The 19402-nt window shown below is 39.5% G+C and overlaps 1 protein-coding gene across 1 annotated transcript; it reads left to right on the top strand.

Annotated features, from left to right (window-relative positions):
- Nucleotides 1-6013: 6013 nt before the first annotated feature.
- LOC149393721 (putative triglyceride lipase) lies at nt 6014-14877 on the top strand. The gene is made up of 18 exons (XM_089617166.1): nt 6014-6531; nt 6887-6945; nt 7153-7234; nt 7331-7398; nt 7666-7735; nt 7890-7971; nt 8250-8314; nt 8644-9690; nt 9801-9863; nt 9947-9993; nt 10169-10214; nt 10317-10396; nt 10508-10621; nt 13236-13317; nt 13805-13933; nt 14092-14172; nt 14261-14386; nt 14533-14877. Exons 1-18 carry the CDS (start codon nt 6226-6228, stop codon nt 14611-14613), a joined length of 2628 nt encoding a protein of 875 aa, XP_089473292.1. The 5' UTR covers nt 6014-6225; the 3' UTR covers nt 14614-14877.
- Nucleotides 14878-19402: the final 4525 nt, after the last annotated feature.

A 19402-nucleotide genomic window follows, 5' to 3' on the forward strand; every position in this document is an offset into this window, starting at 1 on the left:
ATGCATACAAACGTTGACCTGAAAAATTAGTACAACACTATCTCATAAAAGACACAAAGTATCGAGAACGTAGTCCCAAAAATTTCAAGTGTTTATGTAAGACTTTTTTTGAACTACAGACTAATCTCTAGGAGAAAGAAAGTAAAAGAGGATGCTGAACGATATGTGAAGATTATGACTTGTGTTTGCTTGTGTGTATAAAAATCTGCTCAATTCTGTCTGCTCCTCCTCTTATTTATAGGTGCCTTGGGTTCTCTAATATGCAATGTCTACGGGCGTGGCGTCCAAGATCTTGGGGTGATCAATCCCACGTTCAAGACGATTTCTTAGTAACCGTTATCGCTACTCTTGTAGTGGGCGGTTATTCCTCGGATTCTCGGTCTTAACCATCAAGGTGTGCATTTCTCTTTGATTTTACATGTGTTTATTTTTCTTTGACCACCCGTATTGTACTAAGGTTAATCAATGCTCTTTAATGCGGTATCTTTCCTTCTAGTCTTTGACCTACCATCTTCTCTTCTCTTCGAAGTTCTACATGATATAGTTCATTCTTGACTTATGAACGAGTCGTTCCTTAACTTTCAAAAGTTCTCGGGTCTATTTGACTCGAACTCGGTACTGAATATCTCTGTTCTCGAGACTTTGAGTAGCCTTCTCGGCCAGCTCGAATATGTGCGAGTAACAAAAACAAACAAAGTCAATCCCATATCCATTTCATGTACGAGGACTTTTCACTTCATTCATATCATATATTAATATTACAAAATATTTTCATCTGAAAATTCACACAAATACTTTAAATGAAAATATAAATATATCTTATCACTTTGCACACTGTAGAAAATAAGTAATTATTTAATTTATCTACGTGTATATATAAATATATATAGAGAGAGAGGATATAGATAATATCAAATATTTTAGGTGGTTAGTTAGTTCCTTATTCTTCTCCAAGTAATCAGTAGTAGTTAGCATTATTTGTTATTCTGTTTTGTACTCTATATATTGCCGATTCATGGCTTAATGAGAATCATCGAATTCCAGTTTCTGAAACTTTCATGGTATCAGAGCTCTAGGCAAAAAAAAAAAAAAAAAACTCCCATGGAAATTTCAGCAACCAATACAAAATCCTCGTCCTCTGTCACTTAGGCTAATAGCATAGAGGTCACTCATTCCTCTATCCACTCATCTATGATCATCACATGACATAGACTGAATGGAAAAAATTTCTTACAGTGGTCCCAATCCGTAAAGCTTTCAATAGATGGGAGAGGAAAGCTGGGCTTCTTGACTGGCGAAGTGAAAGCACTGAAGGAGGGAGAAGAGGGCTACGCTACCTGGAGATCGGAGAATTCGATCATTACCGCATGGTTGCTCAACTCGATGGAAGCATCTATAGCCAAACCCCACATGTTCATGAAGAGCGCTAAAGAGGTCTGGGACTTTGTCCGAGAAACATACTCGGATTTGGAAAATCCATCACAAATCTTCGAGCTGAAGACAAAGCTATGGTAGTCTAAGCAAGGGGATCGAGACGTGACGAGCTACTACAACGAAAAGGTGGCACTCTGGCGAGAACTGGATCAATGTCATGAAGACATCTGGGAGAGCCCGACCGACTACGCTCGACAAAAGAAGCGAGAGGAAAATGACCGTGTTTTCATGTTTCTAGCAGGTGTCAATCGCGATCTTGACGAAGTCAAAGGAAGAATCCTTGGGAGACGACCACTACCATCAATACATGAGGTTTTTTCGGAGGTCAGGATTGAGGATAATCGGCGGAAAATCATGCGAAGCAATGAAGAACCGGTTGACTCTACTCAAGAAACATCTGCCATGATTGTTCGAGGCAACGAAGATGGGAGAAAGAAACCCTGGTGTGATCACTGCAAAAAATTGTGGCATACCAGGGAAACTTGCTGGAAAATTCATGGCAAACAAGCAGGACCCAAGAAGAAGTCAGAGAAAGCTTACCAGGCAACCATGACTGAGACTCCACAAGAGCAACAAGTTAAATCCGGACAGCTTCCTTTCACAAAGGAGCAGATAGAGCAACTTCTGAAAATACTTCAAACCACTCAACCTAGCCATGATATCCCAACCTGTTCATTTGCTCAAGATGGTAAAATAGCCTCAATTTTCTCTTATATGTGTTCCAAAGCCAAGAACAACAACATCTGGATTATAGATTCCGGTGCTTCCGACCATATGACAGGAAACTCGAGCCTATTTTATTCTTATAAACCATGTGCATGAAATAGGAAAGTAAAAATAGCCGATGGTTCATTCTCTGCGATTGCTGGAATATCAGAAATAAAAATCTCAAATTCTTTAATCTTATCCAAAGTCCTTCATGTTCCGAAACTATCCTGTAACCTACTGTCAATCAGCAAAATAACCAAAGATCTCAACTGTAGTGCTAATTTTCTTCCTACTCATTGTGTTTTTCAGGAACTAATCTCGGGGAAGATGATTGGCAGTGCTAAGGAACACGATGGACTCTATGTCTTAGAAGAAGGATCACCCTCAAATAAAAGAGGTCAAAAGAACTCGTCTATAGATTGTTTCTTTCCCTAGCAATAATGAGATTTATTTGTTGCATTTGAGATTAGGACATCCTAGCTTTCATTATCTTAAAAAGTTGTACCCTGCATTGTTTAATAAAGATCATTCTTCGTTTCAATGTGATATTTTTGCGTTGGCGAAACATCACAAAAATAGCTACCCCACCCGACCATACACACCAACCTCACCATATACACTCATACATAGTGACATTTGGGGAGCATCTAGGGTGTCTACGTTGAATGGAAAAAGATGGTTTATGACCATAATAGATGATCACACTAGACTTAGTTGGGTATTTTTACTAAAAGAGAAAAGTGAGGTCGAAACTATTTTCAGGAATTTTTTTAACATGGTTTTAACTCAATACAAAATTCAGTTAAAATGGTTAGAAGTGATAATGGTTGTGAGTATTTTTCTAATACTTTGAATAATTTTTTTGCTGAAAAAAAGGGGTTATTCACCAAAGCTCATGGGTTGAAACACCATCTCAAAATGGTATAGCAGAAAGAAAAAATAGACACCTTCTAGAAGTCACCCGCTCACTAATGTTTTCTGCAAAAATTCCAAAATACCTTTGGGGGGATGCACTTCTTCATGACACATATTTAATCAATGGCATGCCCTCTAAAGTTTTGAGTTTTAAAACACCTATTAGCATTTTTGAAAATTATTTTTCTGACTCACGACCTATTCGATCAATACCATTAAAAATCTTTGGTTGTACTATTTTTATAAGAAATCTTGATCGTTTTGCAAGTAAACTTGATCCTAAAGGCAAAAAATGTGTTTTTTTAGGAATTTCCCCAACTCAAAGAGGTTATAAATGCTTTGACCCACATACAAAGAAACTTTTTATCACTATGAATACTATTTTCTTTGAAAATCATGCATACTTTGATTCACATCTTCCAGGGGAATATTGTTGAAGACTCGCATAATAATAACCTTGACAATCATCTAGATTTCTTAGAAACAAATGGGATAGGATCAGTACCTTCAGAAAATAATGAACTACATGACATGCATAATTCTGTGTCTAAAACTCTAGAACCTGAGTTAGAACAAGAACATGACATGCATAATTTTGTGTCTAATACTCTAGAACCTGAGTTAGAACAAGAACATGACATGCATAATTCTGTGTCTAATACTCTAGAACCCGAGTTAGAAAAAGAACCTGAGTTAGAACAAGAATTTGACATAGTCACAAATGAAACAAATAAGCCTTGTGAATTGCAAAAGGAAAGAAGTAAACTGCAGCTAACAGTTCCATATGACCAATTTTACAAGAGGGTGTTCCCAAAACGAAGAGAAGAGAAAGTCAGTGGATCCTCAGCACACCAATAGAATCTGAGCCAGATTCAGTTCATGAACAAAGTGAGTTTCCTAGTGACCCTGAACTTCCAATAGCCTTAAGAAAAGAAAAAAAAAGGTCTTGTGCAAAATATCCTATCTCATCCTATGTCTCACTAACTCGTTTATCACCAGCTTTCTCATATCTTACCACAAACATTTCTGCCATTACTATTCCCACAAGTATACAGGAAGCTCTATCTAAACCCGAGTGGAAAAAAGCTGTTTTGGAGGAGATGGATGCACTTGAAAAGAATCAGAGCTGGACGGTGGAAAAGCTGCCTCGAGATAAGCCTATGGTTGGATGCAGATGGGTGTTCAAACCCAAATTCAAAGCCGATGGACATCTTGAACGTTACAAGGCCAGACTCATGGCGAAAGGGTATACACAAACCTATGGGATTGACTACAAAGAGACATTCGGTCCAGTGGCGAAATTAAATACTGTAAGAATCCTATTATCAGTTGCAGCGAATTTGGATTGCCCTCTCCAACAGTTTGACGTGAAGAACGCATTCTTGAACTGAAAGTTAGAAGAAGAAGTCTACATGTGTCCACCTCCAGGTTTTGAAAATAGATTTGGAACTAAAGTCTGTAAATTGGAGAAAGCTTTGTACGGACTAAAGCAATCACCAAGAGCATGGTTCGATAGATTCACTCAATTCGTGAAGAAACAAGGCTATAAGCAAGCTCAATCCGATCATACTCCCTTCACGAAACATTCAGACAAAGGAAAGATCGCAGTTCTGATCGTATACGTGGATGATATCATTCTCACGGGTGACGATCGAGAAGAGCTTGGAGGGTTGAAAGACAAGCTTGCATCTTAATTCGAAGTGAAGGACCTGGGAGAGATGAAATACTTTCTGGGAATAGAGGTTGCGAGGTCAAAGAACGGGATTGTCGTTTTGTAGCGAAAATACATCCTCTACCTTCTGAAAGACACCGGAATGACTGCTAGTAAGCCTGCTGACACACCCGTGGATCCGAATCAGAAACTCGGAAATACCAACGACGGAGTTCCTGTCAACAAGCAACAATATCAACGCCTAGTAGGAAGATTGATTTACTTGTCACATACTAGGCCAGACATCGCATTTGCTGTGAGCATGGTGAGCCAGTTTATGCATTGTCCATATGAAGAACATCTTCAAGTTGCTTACAGAATTCTCAAGTACCTAAAGAGTTGTCCCGGTAAAGGCATGCAGATTATGCAGGATTGGTCGTGGACAAAAAATCTACTTCCGGTTACTGTACATATGTATGGAGAAACTTAGTTACTTGGAGAAGTAAAAGCAAAATGTGGTGTTTAGAAGCAGCGCAGAGGCTGAGTACCGATCAATGGCCAACAGAGTGTGCGAGCTACTGTGGATAAGAAGAGTTCTCAAAGATTTGAAGTTGGAAGAATTGTTGCCAATGAAACTGTTCTGTGATAATAAGGCAGGAATGAGCATAGCCCATAATCCGGTTCAACATGACCGGACCAAGCATATAGAGGTCGATAGGCATTTCATAAAGGAAAATTTGGAAGCTAGGATCATCTGCATTCCATTTGTCTCAACTACAGATCAGACTGCAAATATTCTAACTAAGGGACTATTTCGACCGGTATTCGAGTCACTTATTATCAAGTTGAACATGTATGATATATACGTGCCAACTTGAGGGAGCTGTAGAAAATAAGTAATTATTTAATTTATCTATGTGTATATATAAATATATATAGAGAGAGAGAGAGGATATAGATGATATCAAATATTTTAGGTGGCTCCTTAGTTCCTTATTCTTCTTTTTAAAACCAGACCATCCTACATTTTTAAGATATCAATATTTATGGAGAGAACTCGAATAAAAATAAATAAATAGTGAGCTTCTGTTTAACAAAGGTGACTTATTTGACTGATTAAAATTTGTATGTCATTCATTTTTTTTGTGGATAAATTTATTTATTACTTAAAAAAAAAACTGTATAGCATTACTGATGATAACAACTTTTTACAGTTTCTAATCGATACATACATATATGCACACACTTGAGTACATAAATCAAAATAATAATAATAAATGTTAGGTCCAGATTCCAGAACTGTCTGAATATAACGACAATACCGGTAATCTCTCCATAGTCCATTCCAGTCTACTGCTTTCTCAAGACTTCCATAAGCATAAGCCAATCCAAGACTGATTTACAATACTCTCCTTTCATATCCCCAGTATTTACATAACTACTACTCCCACTCTCACTCACTTTCTGTTTGGCAAAAGAAAGAAAGAAAAAGCATAAAAATCAGTTTTTGCTCGTTCATGGCTTCTATACGAACCTTCGATGCTCTTCGCGTCCACAACTGTGTTCCCTCACCGTCTCCGAGGCACGTTCAAATCAGAGACCGAGAAATTTATCCGCGATTCTCGGGTTCGGAGAGTGTCAGGGTGTTTGGACTCCGAGGAAACTCAAAAGGCCGAGAGAAGCTATACTGTTGCTTCTGCAAAGCGAGGACGGAGATCGAAAATGGTTGTTTGGCTGATGACGAGAGCGACAGACCTCCGTTCGATATCAATCTTGCTGTGGTTCTCGCTGGTTTCGCTTTCGAGGCCTACTCTACTCCTCCGGTAAATTTTTCCTAATCGAATTTCGCTGGGTAGCTTCATTCTCTTCAAAATTTAGGGTTTGTTAGTTAGGATTTGGTGAAAGATTGAACAAATGAAAGAGCAATTAAAGAGTGTTACGTCGAAAACAAAGAAGAAGCTTGAAACTTCGAATTAAGCTAAGCGGTGTAAGGTTTGAGAATTTTTCTTTCTGCAAAGATTCCAAAGAAACCGGATTATATTTTGAATAGCGCTTATTTTGTTCGTACTTGAGTTATTTACTAATTCTCAAAGCTGTTTTGGGGTCTTTTTATTTAATTATTATCATTTTTTTTTCTGGCTAATCGATCTCGATGTGCTTATTTTTTTAATATTTCAGGATAATATTGGTAGGCGCGAACTTGACGCTGCGGGTTGTAAGACGGTGTTTCTTTCCGAGTAAGCTATTCCTTCTGATCAATAGAAATCGAGTTTTGTCTTGTTCCTTGATTCATGGTTCTCGATGTCTGTTTTCTCGGGCATTCGCTCGAATAAGAGTGTCGTTGTGATTCGAGAGACTTACGTAACACACACTTTCTGATTCCCGATCGTTCTTTATCTTTGTTCTGAGCTTTCATAAACGGGGCACATTTTCTCTGGAATCAGATCATTTGTGCGCGAAATATACGATGGGCAGGTGTTCGTAAAACTGAAAGAGGGTCTTGATCTTCCAGCCATGGACCCCTGGGTTTGTATTAACGTTAATGTTCTTTTTAGCATGAGCTTGTGCTCTTCGTTTCCATGTAGTTTTTCTGTGCTTATGCAATATGATATGTTTTCTCAGGGAACTAGTGATCCGTACGTGGTCATGGAACTAGACGGCCAGGTTGTCAAGAGCAGTACTAAATGGGGGTAAAACCTACTCTCATTTTTTCTTTTAGTTTTGTTAATTATGGTTGGTGATTACAGGAAATCACTATTTACCGAACACAAAGCTAGTTAGAGACTGAAGAAATGTTGAAAGAAAATGTGTTTTAAACACTCTTTTTCATGAAATTTGTTTTCGATAGAGACTATACTATAGATTTTTATGCATGCTAAACATACCTCGATTAATAGAATGTATATTCAGAGGAGTTCCCAGAGATTGTAATTTTATTCACATTTGAATCATATCAGGAATAAAGAGCCAAAATGGAACGAGGACTTCACACTTTATACGAAACAGCCTCCAAAGAGAAATCTTCAGGTCAATATGCAGCATGTATTGAATCTGTAATATTAAATTATATTGGCTAAAATCTTCGAAATCAAGAAAGTTCTTCAGATTGTACCGGTTTGTACTCAATGGATGTTTCTCATTCATATTAATATACTTGTAACACGTCGATATAAAATTTTAGCTTGCAGCTTGGGATGCAAATCTTGTAACTCCACCTAAGCGCATGGGAAATGCAGGCCTTAATCTGGAAAGCCTCTGTGATGGTGAATATTCAATCGCTCAGTTTCATGTTGTACAAAATTTGTATGCCTCTAGCAGAAAATATAAAATGAAATAGAACTAGGTTATTCTTTATTAGCCCCCATTTGGAAATTTAGACTTTGCATGCCTTGTGCTTGTCGTGTAATTGTCCTGTACCATTTCTTGTATAGTAACAGACAGAGCTATCATTTAAATACTCGTATTTTCAGAGGTGAACAAGAATCATATGTCTAAATGATTTATTTTTGGAAGGATGACTAACGGAAACTCATTTCAATAGGAGAGACGCATGAAGTAGTTGTGGAACTGGAAGGGATGGGTGGCGGTGGAAAGTTGAAGCTGGAGGTAAGTTTCTCAGCAAAAATGTATTAAGGTCCAATGTTTTAGGAAAATATTTTTGTACATTTACTTTATTTTTTTTTTGCGAATACTTAAAAAATGGCACAGGATGCTTAGTGCAACAGTAATCTTTGGGTGTCGTTACAATTATGTATTTTCATAGATACCTTTTATTTTCTTGCTACAAAATCCAACTATTCCATGCACGCTACCTTTTCCTGGTTTATGACCACAAAAAACAACATCCACGATATTTGTAGGATGTATAGTTTCTTTTCTGGTGTACAGATCTGTTGGTAATATTATTATCTAATGATAAATTTCACGGTTTTCAGGTTAAGTACAAAACCTTTGATCAAATAGAAGAAGAAAAGCAATGGTGGAGGCTCCCATTTGTCTCTGAGTTTTTGCGTAAAAATGGTCTTGACTCTGCAATGAACATGATTTCAGGTTCAGAAACTATCCAAGCTCGCCAGTTTGTAAAATACGCGTTCGGGCAGTTGAAATCCTTCAACGATGAATACCTTGGCAAAGAATGGAGTTCAAATATTAGTAAAAACGGAAAAAAAATTATCGAAAAGTTTAATGAAGGTAGTCTTGGCTCCGAAAAGCCTCAAGAAATTGAAGGAAGTTCCAATGGTCCTTCGGATGATATGGGCTACGACAATGGGAGCAAATTACAGGAGGTCAACATAGATAATTCTTCTGGCAATGGACAATCCAACGAAGTTGTATCAGAAGTCACAAATATATCAAAGTCGGACAAGTATTTCTGGAAAGAATTTGCGAATGCTATCAACCAAAGTGTCGTAGAAAAACTTGGTCTTCCAACTCCAGAGAAACTAAAATGGGATGGATTTGACTTATTAAACAAGGTTGGTTTACAGTCGAAAAAGATAGCAGAAGCGGGTTACATCGAAACCGGGCTCGCAATCCCACATCACCCAGATGAAGACAGCGAGAAAACAAATGGCTCCTTTGATATGAACACCATTCGTTCTTCATTTCCTGATATAAGGAAAGCAACACAAGATCTAGTAAAGCAGACAGATTCCGTTTTGGGAGCGTTGATGGTTTTGACCGCAGCAATATCTGAGTCGAACAAGGAAGCACCTCTTTCAGGGGAGAGCAAGAAGAAACAAGAAGATGCTTCAATTTTTGGAAACGATGGTGTAGGATATCTCACGACCGAGCAGCTTGCTTTGCAGGATGAGCTGGCGTTGGATGAAAAGAAACTTGACGAGATGAAAGAACTTTTCAAAAGTGCAGAGAGTGCCATGGAGGCGTGGGCAATGCTTGCTACTTCTCTTGGACATTCAAGTTTTATAAAGTCTGAATTTGAAAAGATCTGTTTTCTAGATAATGAATCTACAGACACCCAGGTAATCTAAGAAGAGGGTTATGATAGATTAATTCTTGTCAGATAAGAAATCTGAATATTTTATTGCGAGTGCAATAGTTTACGGATATTTAATTTGAGAGAACGCTGCAGGTGGCTATCTGGAGAGATTCTGTAAGGAAAAGATTGGTTGTTTCTTTTCGAGGAACAGAACAGGTACGCTCTTAAAGTGGTATCAGGTTTTACGGATTTCTAATTATAAAATACTCCTAGTTTTATTTTTATTTTCTCAATTGCAGACAAAATGGAAGGACTTGATAACAGATTTAATGATAATTCCGGCCGGGTGAGCTATATTTATTTCTAAATTCATTTATATTTTGAGCTCCTCTATGTTTGGGACTTATTTAAGTAACCTATACTTGTTAATCTATTTGTCATTATATTTATAAGAATAGATCTTCTGATCTAGTGAAATTGAGATTTTTTTGGACTGAAGATGTTACCTGTTTATTTGGCAGGCTAAATCCTGAAAGGATAGGTGGAGATTTCAAAGAAGAGCTTCAAGTAAGCATCGGTTAACATTTAAGAGATTAAGCAAGTTTTTTTTTATTTTTTTTTATTTTTTTATTTTTTTATTTATCCTTACTCCGGACTGAGTTATTTCAGGTTCACACTGGTTTTGTAAGTGCGTACGACTCGGTCAAAATAAGAATCATCTCTCTTATTAAACAGGCAATTTATTACAGGTAAGTTAAGCTCTAACCAGGCAAATATATTGGTGTTTGTTTTTAGAATGTTGTCCTCGAATATTACGTTTTTCAGCAGACAACACATAAAGACCGTTTTTCTTTTAACAGTGATGATAATGGTGATCCGCCAGTCAAGTGGCATGTCTTCATTACTGGTCATAGCTTAGGAGGTGCTTTGGCTACCCTTCTTGCGCTAGAACTTTCATCAAGTCAATTGGCAAAGTAAGTTCTTCTTATACAACTAATTCATCTATCTTATTGTCAGACTCTTCTTTATCCATGTCGTTCAACACTTCCTGAGCAAATCAGTTTATATATGTAGTCATGGTGACACAGGGGCGAACAATTTTATAAGCTAGATTTGTTGTTATAAATAGCAATAATAAGTAACAATTTACAAAAAGTGTTTTTCGAGAAACAATCAGGTACAAAAAATATAAATATACATATTTATAATTTATAGATAGAAAAGTCCTAATAAATTAAATTTTTAAATGATTTTGTTTGAAATATATTCAAAGAACAGCCTACAGGGGTTAGTCTAGTGCGATTATCAGGATCTTATCAGTCCCCGGTTTGAGTCTGCGAGATGCAACAATTGGGGCCAGTGGGGCTAGTCGGTCAATAATGTCAGGGCTTCATGGATTTTAGTCGGTTTAACCCGGACACCACGTTTTTTTTTTTTTAATAGAAACGGTAAATTTTATTAAACACTGGAAGAACTCCGAAACAAGGGAGAGCAGTACAGAAAAGAGCAAAGCTCAGACAGGCCTAAAACACCAGCCACCGAAACTACCGAGCCAAAAAAACATCAAACCAAAGCGGAAACCCAATCCCTAGACAAAATAGAAAAAGGGAAATCATTTAAATCTTTACAGTTAACATGTAACCAGAGAGCAATACAGTGGTTAATGCTTTCCATCACCGCCCCGAAGTTCCAATCCTCGTCCTCGAAAATGATCTTGTTTCTTTTGCCCCAAATACACCAAACAGCGGCCAATCTAGCTATCTTGAAAGCAACCGTCCATTTAGGATTCCTGATGTACGCAGCTGGCGACAAAAATAACTCGGCCACAGAATTAGGCCGATGGTTGTCGAGCGAGAAATTCTTAAAGATCCAGTCCCAGACGAGGGACGAACAGGGACACTCCAAGAAGAGATGCTGGATATCTTCCGCTGCGCTTCTACAAAAGGGACAGCAACTAGGAAGAAGGGTCCATTGGGGATTACTCCTTTGGACGAGATCAGACGTATTTACCTTGAGAAGAACCAATCTCCACCCAAAGAATTGAACCTTTTTAGGAACTTTCGCCTTCCATATTTCGTCGACCATGGCCACTGCAGGAGAGGGAGAGACGGAAGCCAAATCTGAATACATAGAGACTTTGAAGAGAAGGAGCCAAAATCATCGAGCCATTTTCTTCGGTCTTCGAAGCTAGTCCAAAGGGAGATCGGATCCAAAAGATGACTTAGCTCCGCGTATTCAATCGCTTCTCTATCCGAAAGATTCCGAGGAAATTTTAAATCCCAATCAACTTTTCCAGAGAACTCGTCAGAAAAGATGGCGAACCGATTTATAGCTATTCTTCTTCTGACACAGCAATGAAATTTCACAATCAGTATTGAAATAGAGGGTTATAAAATATATTTTTTCTTCTTGCTTGTAGCTGTAGAATTAGTGCCGGTCAATAGAAAATTTCTCAAAATAAGATTCTTGCAGTACCTATATATTTTACTTTTATATCGTACTTGAAATATAATAATCTAAAAAATCTAAAAGATTTCGCTAGTCTCTATTATCGGACTAGAGACTGAGTCTTTAGCCGATTTAAGCGGGCAAAGACGGGCAAGCCCAGGAAACCTTTCTAAGAAGATACCGCCTTCTACCCATTCATCTTCCCAGAATCTAACCACTGAACCATCTTGCACTTTCCAGCCACATCTCGAGAAGAACTTTTCTTGGGCCGAGCAGACCGACCGCCGAGGACTTTTGAAAGTCCTGCAACTAGCATCCCCCGCGTCCCACCCGTTCGTGTGAACCCCATAAACGGCTTTGATAACTTTGTGCCAAAGCGCCTCTTTCTCCAACGGGAAACGCCAAAGCCATTTGGCCAAAAGAGAGGTGTTTTTGTCCACCACTCTTCCGATTCCGTGCCCACCTTTGTCCTTGGATCTGCAGCAAACGTCCCAAGCCACTCCCCCTCGATTCTTAGACCCATCAAAATATTCCCATAAAAACAGTCTCATTTTCTTCTCTATATCATTCGCCATAAACCCGGACACCACGTTTATATATGAAAAAAAAAACTTTGAAGAACAAACAGTTGAATTCAAGCACTCGCGTCATCTGTCTAAATTTTCATTAAGGGGAGTAAAAAATTGTATGATGAGAAAATGGGACGAGGTCCCGATCATTAGGTTGTCTTTCTATTAATAAGTCATTATGACAAAAAAAAATTCAAAAAAAAAATGCTTACTAGCTTATTTAATCCAATGTGGCGGGCCTGTTATCTTTACGAAACTCCACGTGCCAGTTGTCTCGTCATTCTTGAGTGTCAAACTCCATGCCTAGCTCTCTCGAGAGGAGAACAAAAAAGACAGAGAAGAAATAAAGAATAATGAATCAATACAAGAATAGTTAATTTTCTTCTCTCAAAATTTAGCACTTGGCATGAGATTATAATGTGATGATTGATCTAAAATGGATTGGTAGTGATTTGTAAACTCCATAGAAACATCCCAATTCATTTATAAACCATGAACTATAAGGTTTAAGATGATTTTTTTACCAAACAACCTTAATCATTTGTGCATGATTCGTGTCTACTTCTATTAGGCGTGGGGCTATATCTGTGACTATGTACAACTTCGGGTCTCCACGAGTTGGTAACAAACGGTTCGCAGAAGTTTACAATCAGGTAATGTAACGAAGTATTTGAATGCACCCACTTGTGTGGCTTTTTTTGTTTTGTTTTTATTTTAAGAAACAGTGTACTTGTAAATGCATCAAGTTTATTCCAAATTTTTGCATTACCCCTTATCAGTATCCTTATGCCTTCTAGTTTATGTTATTTTTTGTCAAATCGTAAGGACTTGGAGTAATATCACCCGAAATTGACCTTTAGGCGTATGGAAGTTACAAAGATGCTGCTAAAGTGCTACATTGTATGGCATATTCCCCTTCTGACTAGTATTCAACCATGCTCTTGGATTGATGATCAAAATCACTGCTTTCGTTTTCCATGCTCTTAGTCCCACAAAATAAATATCGTTTACTGTTGCACGTTTCCAACTCCAAAACGAGAAGCATCTTTCATCACTGTATTTGAAATATCCAAGTACTCGCATGTTTCTCATGCATGTGAATGTGCTTGCTTAATAAAATCTTCATGCTCGGATTTGCAGAAAGTCAAAGATAGCTGGAGAGTCGTAAACCACAGGGATATCATACCAACTGTTCCACGTTTGATGGGCTATTGCCATGTAGCTCAACCTCTTTACTTAGCCGCCGCAAGCGACCTGAAACTTGCTCTGGTATGTTATTCTTTTTTCTTCGTATGAAGGTCAAATTCCAATGCCGAAAAACTAGAGAATGGAGCTACATTGGGCTGATGAAAAATTACAACTTAATCTATATTCCAGCGGTCCTTTTCGCCGTGCATATCTAGTGAATGTGTCTTTTACTTGTGTAGGAAAATTTGGAGCTTTCGGGGGACGGTTACCAAGGCGACGTTATCGGGGAATCAACTCCGGACGTTCTTGTCAATGAATTTGTACGTCGTCTCTCGGTCTTTGCAACAAATAATTTTGAAAACTTTATTTCTCACCACAACATTATATGTTTTTAACTTTCAAACAAAGATGAAAGGCGAGAAGGAACTTGTCGAGAAGATATTGCAAACCGAAATAAACATATTTCGGGCTATCAGAGACGGGAGTGCGCTTATGCAGCACATGGAAGATTTCTATTACATTACATTGCTTGAGGTAAATAACGCATCTTGTAGATTATTTATCTACTCATTTTTTTAACAGCTAATTTCACTATCAGTCCTACCCCCATTTGCGAGGTGTATCAATACTATTTCTTAGATTGATTTTAATTTGAGCCATTTTATTTATTGCCTTACCAGCATGTGAAATCCAATTACTCGACCACTGCGGCGAGATCGGAGTCGGAAGATAAAGATAACTTGATGATCGGCCAAGGTTAGGTGCTTCATGGCCATAAGAAATACACACACATTCTCTGTTAATAGCGATATTTATGAACTATTGAGTGGAACGTCAATAGGAATTCCATGACACTGCCACAATTCTCCTCTCAATATGTGGTCTGTTGAAAGGAAAAAAAATAATTATTATAGAAGTATAATACAGTAGCCATTTATATGTAATTATGATATTGATTGATTCATATATACATGCTCTTATCCATTAAGATTGAAGACTAATTATTATTTTGTTTTTTGTTTTTCTGTTTTTTGTTTTGTTTTGTTTTTTTGTTTTTTGTGCTGTTATCTCCGTAGTCTTTACTTTAGACTTATCTTTTCACGACATAAATGTGAAAGTAATTGCATATTCCTTCAAGCTATGCAAATGCCAAATTATTGTGAGAAATATTATTGACTTACCACAAAACACAAGATTTAATCATCTGGAAAGTCTAGCTACCCAAGAGCTTAGCTTGGCGGCAAGGCGTGCATGTGAGGAGGTGCTTTTTGCGAGAGGACGATGGTTCAATACTTAAGAAATACAATATTGATGTTTGAAAATTATATCTGTGTGCTTATGCTCAATGTAATTAATGATATGATATACGATGTGAAATTGAATTATTAAAAAAGAAGTCTAGATTCAATCGATTGTTCACTCATCACCGCTAATGTTTAGTATTTGTTATGTTTTTTCTTTCCTCTTTCCGATGAAAATTTTCAATCCATGTTATGTCAATTAAAATAAACAATAAAACAAAACGATAATTAGAGACGCCATGAAAAAGACAAAGGAGAACTGATTTTAACATTGAAGATTAGTTTTTCTTTGTAAAAAAGCCAGTTAGAGAAAGGGGGTAAACCGAAAAAAAACATCATGTGGTATTTGACCAACAAATAATATAAAAAATGCCTTCATAAATATACTTAAATATAATGACAAGTTTAAAAATTAATACAAATTAAAATTGTGATCAGTTTAGTAATTAAATAAAAGTTACATTTATAAATATTCTAAACAAGTAAAATAAATTGTTTTTATTTCCACTTTGTCTTTCATAATTCAAACATATAACTAACTACATAAAGTCTACATTTACATTTACTATTAAACAATAATAAAAAAAATTACATGGCAATGGCAATATAGAAAATAATTTTGCCATATATATATCTTACTTCTACATATATGCATGAGGGGTAGTCGATAGAAGGCGGTCGACACGCCTGCTTAACAAATTGACGAAATAAAACTGAACATTCCACCGCCTAAAAAAAACGAGTAGTTCGACACTTCATTTCATCAACTAGCTCACATATATGAGAGTGAGGCTTTGTCCTTTTGCGAGTGTGTTTTCTCTCAACTTTGAGTGTTCTTTGGGTAGTTTTCAAGTTCTGAGTCGGAAAGTCTAGAATAAAACACTGATAATTTCAGGGAATGAGCGTTATCTGAGTTGGGGAAACAGTGGGAATCAGAGTGAGAGTGAATCTTTCAGGGGGATTGTTTTGAGTTTTTGGGTGTGAGAAGGGGAGCTACAGATTCATCAACTCTGCGTAAGAGAGACATTGGGTGTTGTTAATGCCGTTTTTTGGCCAACACTTAGAACCGTTCGTGGTTGGGTCTAGGGCCGGACCCTATGACCGCACGTAGGTTGGGTGTGGTGAGATCTACTATTCTCGTCGTCTTTGCCTCGCCGAAAAGAGGTTCTTGGTTTCTCGTGACTTCGTAATTAGTTCGCTTTCGTGTTCTTTGCGATCTTCGGGTTCGTCGAGTTCTTCATGTTCTTCGAGTTCGTCGAGTCCTTCTAGTCCGTTGGATTCTTCGCGTTCTTTGTGTTCGTCGAGTCCTTCGAGTTCGTCGTGTTCTTCGGGTTCTTCGCGAACTTCAGGAGTGAAGTTGAGGTTTTGTAATTTTTTCAAAAACCCTTCTTCCATTGTAGATGGAGAGAGGGGTATTTATAGTTTTTCATTTTAGAGCTTGTGTGGGCTTTGTGGGCAACTTGGGCCAAAGTGGTCATTTTTGGCCGTGAGCCAGACCTGTGCCGATAGTTTGGACGACCAAGATGGCCGAGAGTTGGTGTCTACCGAAGGTTTAGAGGCTCGCCGATAGTTACACGCCGATAGTTTTCACGCCGATAGTTACACGCCGATAGTTTTCACGCCGATAGTCTAGGTCATGAAGCTCGCCGATAGTCTCGGTCATAAGTTCGCCGATGGTCTTACTTTGCCGAAGATTTTTAGGACGCCGATAGTTTGATCTTGAACTTCGCCGATAGTATGGCCGCCGATAGTTCAATGATTCTTCATTTCGCCGATAGTCTTGCTTTGCGAAAGGTTCTAGGTCGCCGATGGTTTGCATGACGATGGTTTCAACACGTCGATAGTTAGGTCTTGAACTTTGTCAATTCTTGTCGTTTTAGGCTCTCGGGCCGTCGTTTTTACATTGTTAAAACGACGACATAACATTAACCCCCCAGTTTCTTGTGCGACTTGTCGTGCGAGAAATTTGTCTTGTGTTCCCCGAGAGCCTTGTGGTTGATGGCTTTGGATCGTTTGATCTTGTGACTTGGAGATGTATGTCGTACCAGCTCACTTCACGGAGTGCAACTTTGCAAAACGCAACCTCGTGGGGTTCTTTTCGTAAAATGTGACCCCGTAAGGCTGATCACGTAGGATTGAGTCCCGTGGGACGTGGCCTCGTAAGGCTAACCCCGTGGGGCTTTGTCTTGTAAGACATGGCCTCGTAAGGCTTGATCACGTAGGATAGAGTTTCGTGAGACGTGGCCTCGTAAGGCTAACCCCGTGGGCAGTGTCTCGTAAGACATGGCCTAGTAAGGCTCGATCCCGCAGGATTGAGTCCCGTGGGACGTGGCCTCGTAAGGCTAACCCCGTGGGGCAGTGTCTCGTAAGACATGACCTCGTAAGGCTTGATCCCGTAGGATTGAGTCCCGTGGGACGTGACCTCGTAAGACTAGCCATGTAAGGCTGCGTCTCGTAAGACGTGGCCTCGTAAGGCTGATTATTTCTTTACTCTTTTATTCTTCTGAATGCTTAAGTTTTGAAAATTATTCAAAAGCAGTAATGTGACCGAAAAATATTTTTTTCATTGAAAAAGGAACGTTCGCGGATGCGAATTACAAAAGTCGGGCCCTCTTAGGGGTTTAAAAAATAAAGACATAAAGAAAAATTAAAACATCCCCCGTAGGGGTCGCGAATTCAAATTTTAAAATAGGCGATCTAGGCCTTGAGATCCGGTATATGGAACGGATCTATAATCTGATGGGCGGCTCTTCAGTTAACGATGTTAAGGGGAGTCGCTGCTCGGTTGTTGTTTCCATGCGCTTCTCCGTTGGTGGTCGCGGTTTGTTGGCTCGTGGAGGCTCTGCCGTTGTTGATCATGTTGAGGACAAACTCTTTCAGTTCTCCTTGCTGGATGAGAGCCTCGATTTGCCTCTTCAGATGGAAGCACTCGGAGGTTAAGTGTCTGTGGTCCTTGTGAAACTCGCAGTACTTTGACCTATCTCTCTTTCCCGATTCCATCCTCAAAGGTTCGGGGGCTCTGAACTTCTCGCGAGCTAGTACTAAGATTCTTTCAGGCCTCGTATTCAGCGGAGTGAAATTGGTCTGTTCTTGAAACTTTTGCACTAGGCCGCGCCTTGGGTCAGTCGGGGGACGACCGTTGACATCGGCTCTCGCCTTCTTCCTTCGTTGGTCCTCAGATTCGTCCTCTTCCCTTCTACGGCTTCCTTGGTCGTTGACTCTCCGGCCGTGAACAAACTCCTCGAGAGTAATGTATTTTCCGGCTCGGGCGGTGAGTTCGGTCAGTGTCCTCGGCTCCTTCTTGATTATGGAGTCGAGGAAGCCTCCAAGTTGGAGTCCATCTAAGATCGCCGAAATGGCGTCGTTGTCTTCAAACGTGTCAACCTTGTTCGATTCCTCAGTGAATCGCGATAGGTATTCACGCAACGGCTCATTCTTTCTTTGTTTGACGGTGCGGAGATGGTTTCTTCCCAATTTCCGTTCCCTAGAGCCGCTGAAACGGGCGAGAAAGCTTTGTTTTAGCTCTTCGAAAGAGTGAATGGTCTCAGGCCTCAGTTTGAGAAACCATTGATAAGCAGGACCGTTCAGAGTGAGGCAGAATGCCTGGCACATGATTGCCGGTGAGTGTCTTCCCACTCTCATCCATATCTGGTACTGTTGGATGTGAGAAAGAGGGTCGGTCTTCCCGTCATAGGTTGATGTGGTCGGGAGGCGAAAATCACGCGCGAAGTCCTCTGCCAGGATTTCTGCAGTGAAAGGTGAGGTGACGTCCTCCATCACGTTGCGGATGTCTGGCGTCAAGATCTGGGCAGCTCGTAGACCTCGCACTTCATCCCTCAATTCTTGGAAGAGGGTCATGATGTCCGCGTTATCAGCGGGAGTCGTTGTGGGGACAAGTCTTGTTGTGCGCCCCCTCTCGTTCGATGCTTGATCGAGGGGCGCGATGTGTGGTGGAGTTGGGTTGGCCGGGATCGGCCCCGTCCCTGCTTGGGGGTTTGCTGGTTCAAGAGGAATGTGCATTCAATTGTTGTCTCAAGTCATCATCATGGAGGGGAGCGGATCTCGGATTGTGGACACGCCTTGGCGGCGTGAATCTCCGAGCATCACCGCTATCCGCCATGTCTTCTTCGTGGCTTATGCGATCGAAGGCGGATAGACGTGAACGTCCCGTTCTCGCCTCGAATAAGGAGTGGGAGCTTCGCGAGGTTGCTTGGCGGTTTCGTGGCCTTGGATCAACCACCGCTCGGCG

Source organism: Urtica dioica, chromosome 6 (genome assembly GCF_054948205.1).
Source record: "Urtica dioica subsp. dioica isolate 48M chromosome 6, U.dioica_male_clone48M_v1_H2, whole genome shotgun sequence".
Lineage (NCBI taxonomy): Eukaryota > Viridiplantae > Streptophyta > Magnoliopsida > Rosales > Urticaceae > Urtica > Urtica dioica.

What these genes read in the sequence shown, in the direction of transcription:
- LOC149393721 (XM_089617166.1), top strand. Translation starts at nt 6,226, where the DNA reads ATGGCTTCTATACGAACCTTCGATGCTCTTCGCGTCCACAACTGTGTT. An exon ending in AGGCCTACTCTACTCCTCCG is followed by an intron (nt 6,532 to 6,886) that starts GTAAATTTTTCC and finishes TTAATATTTCAG; the next exon opens with GATAATATTGGTAGGCGCGA. An exon ending in TTAATGATAATTCCGGCCGG is followed by an intron (nt 9,994 to 10,168) that starts GTGAGCTATATT and finishes TTTATTTGGCAG; the next exon opens with GCTAAATCCTGAAAGGATAG.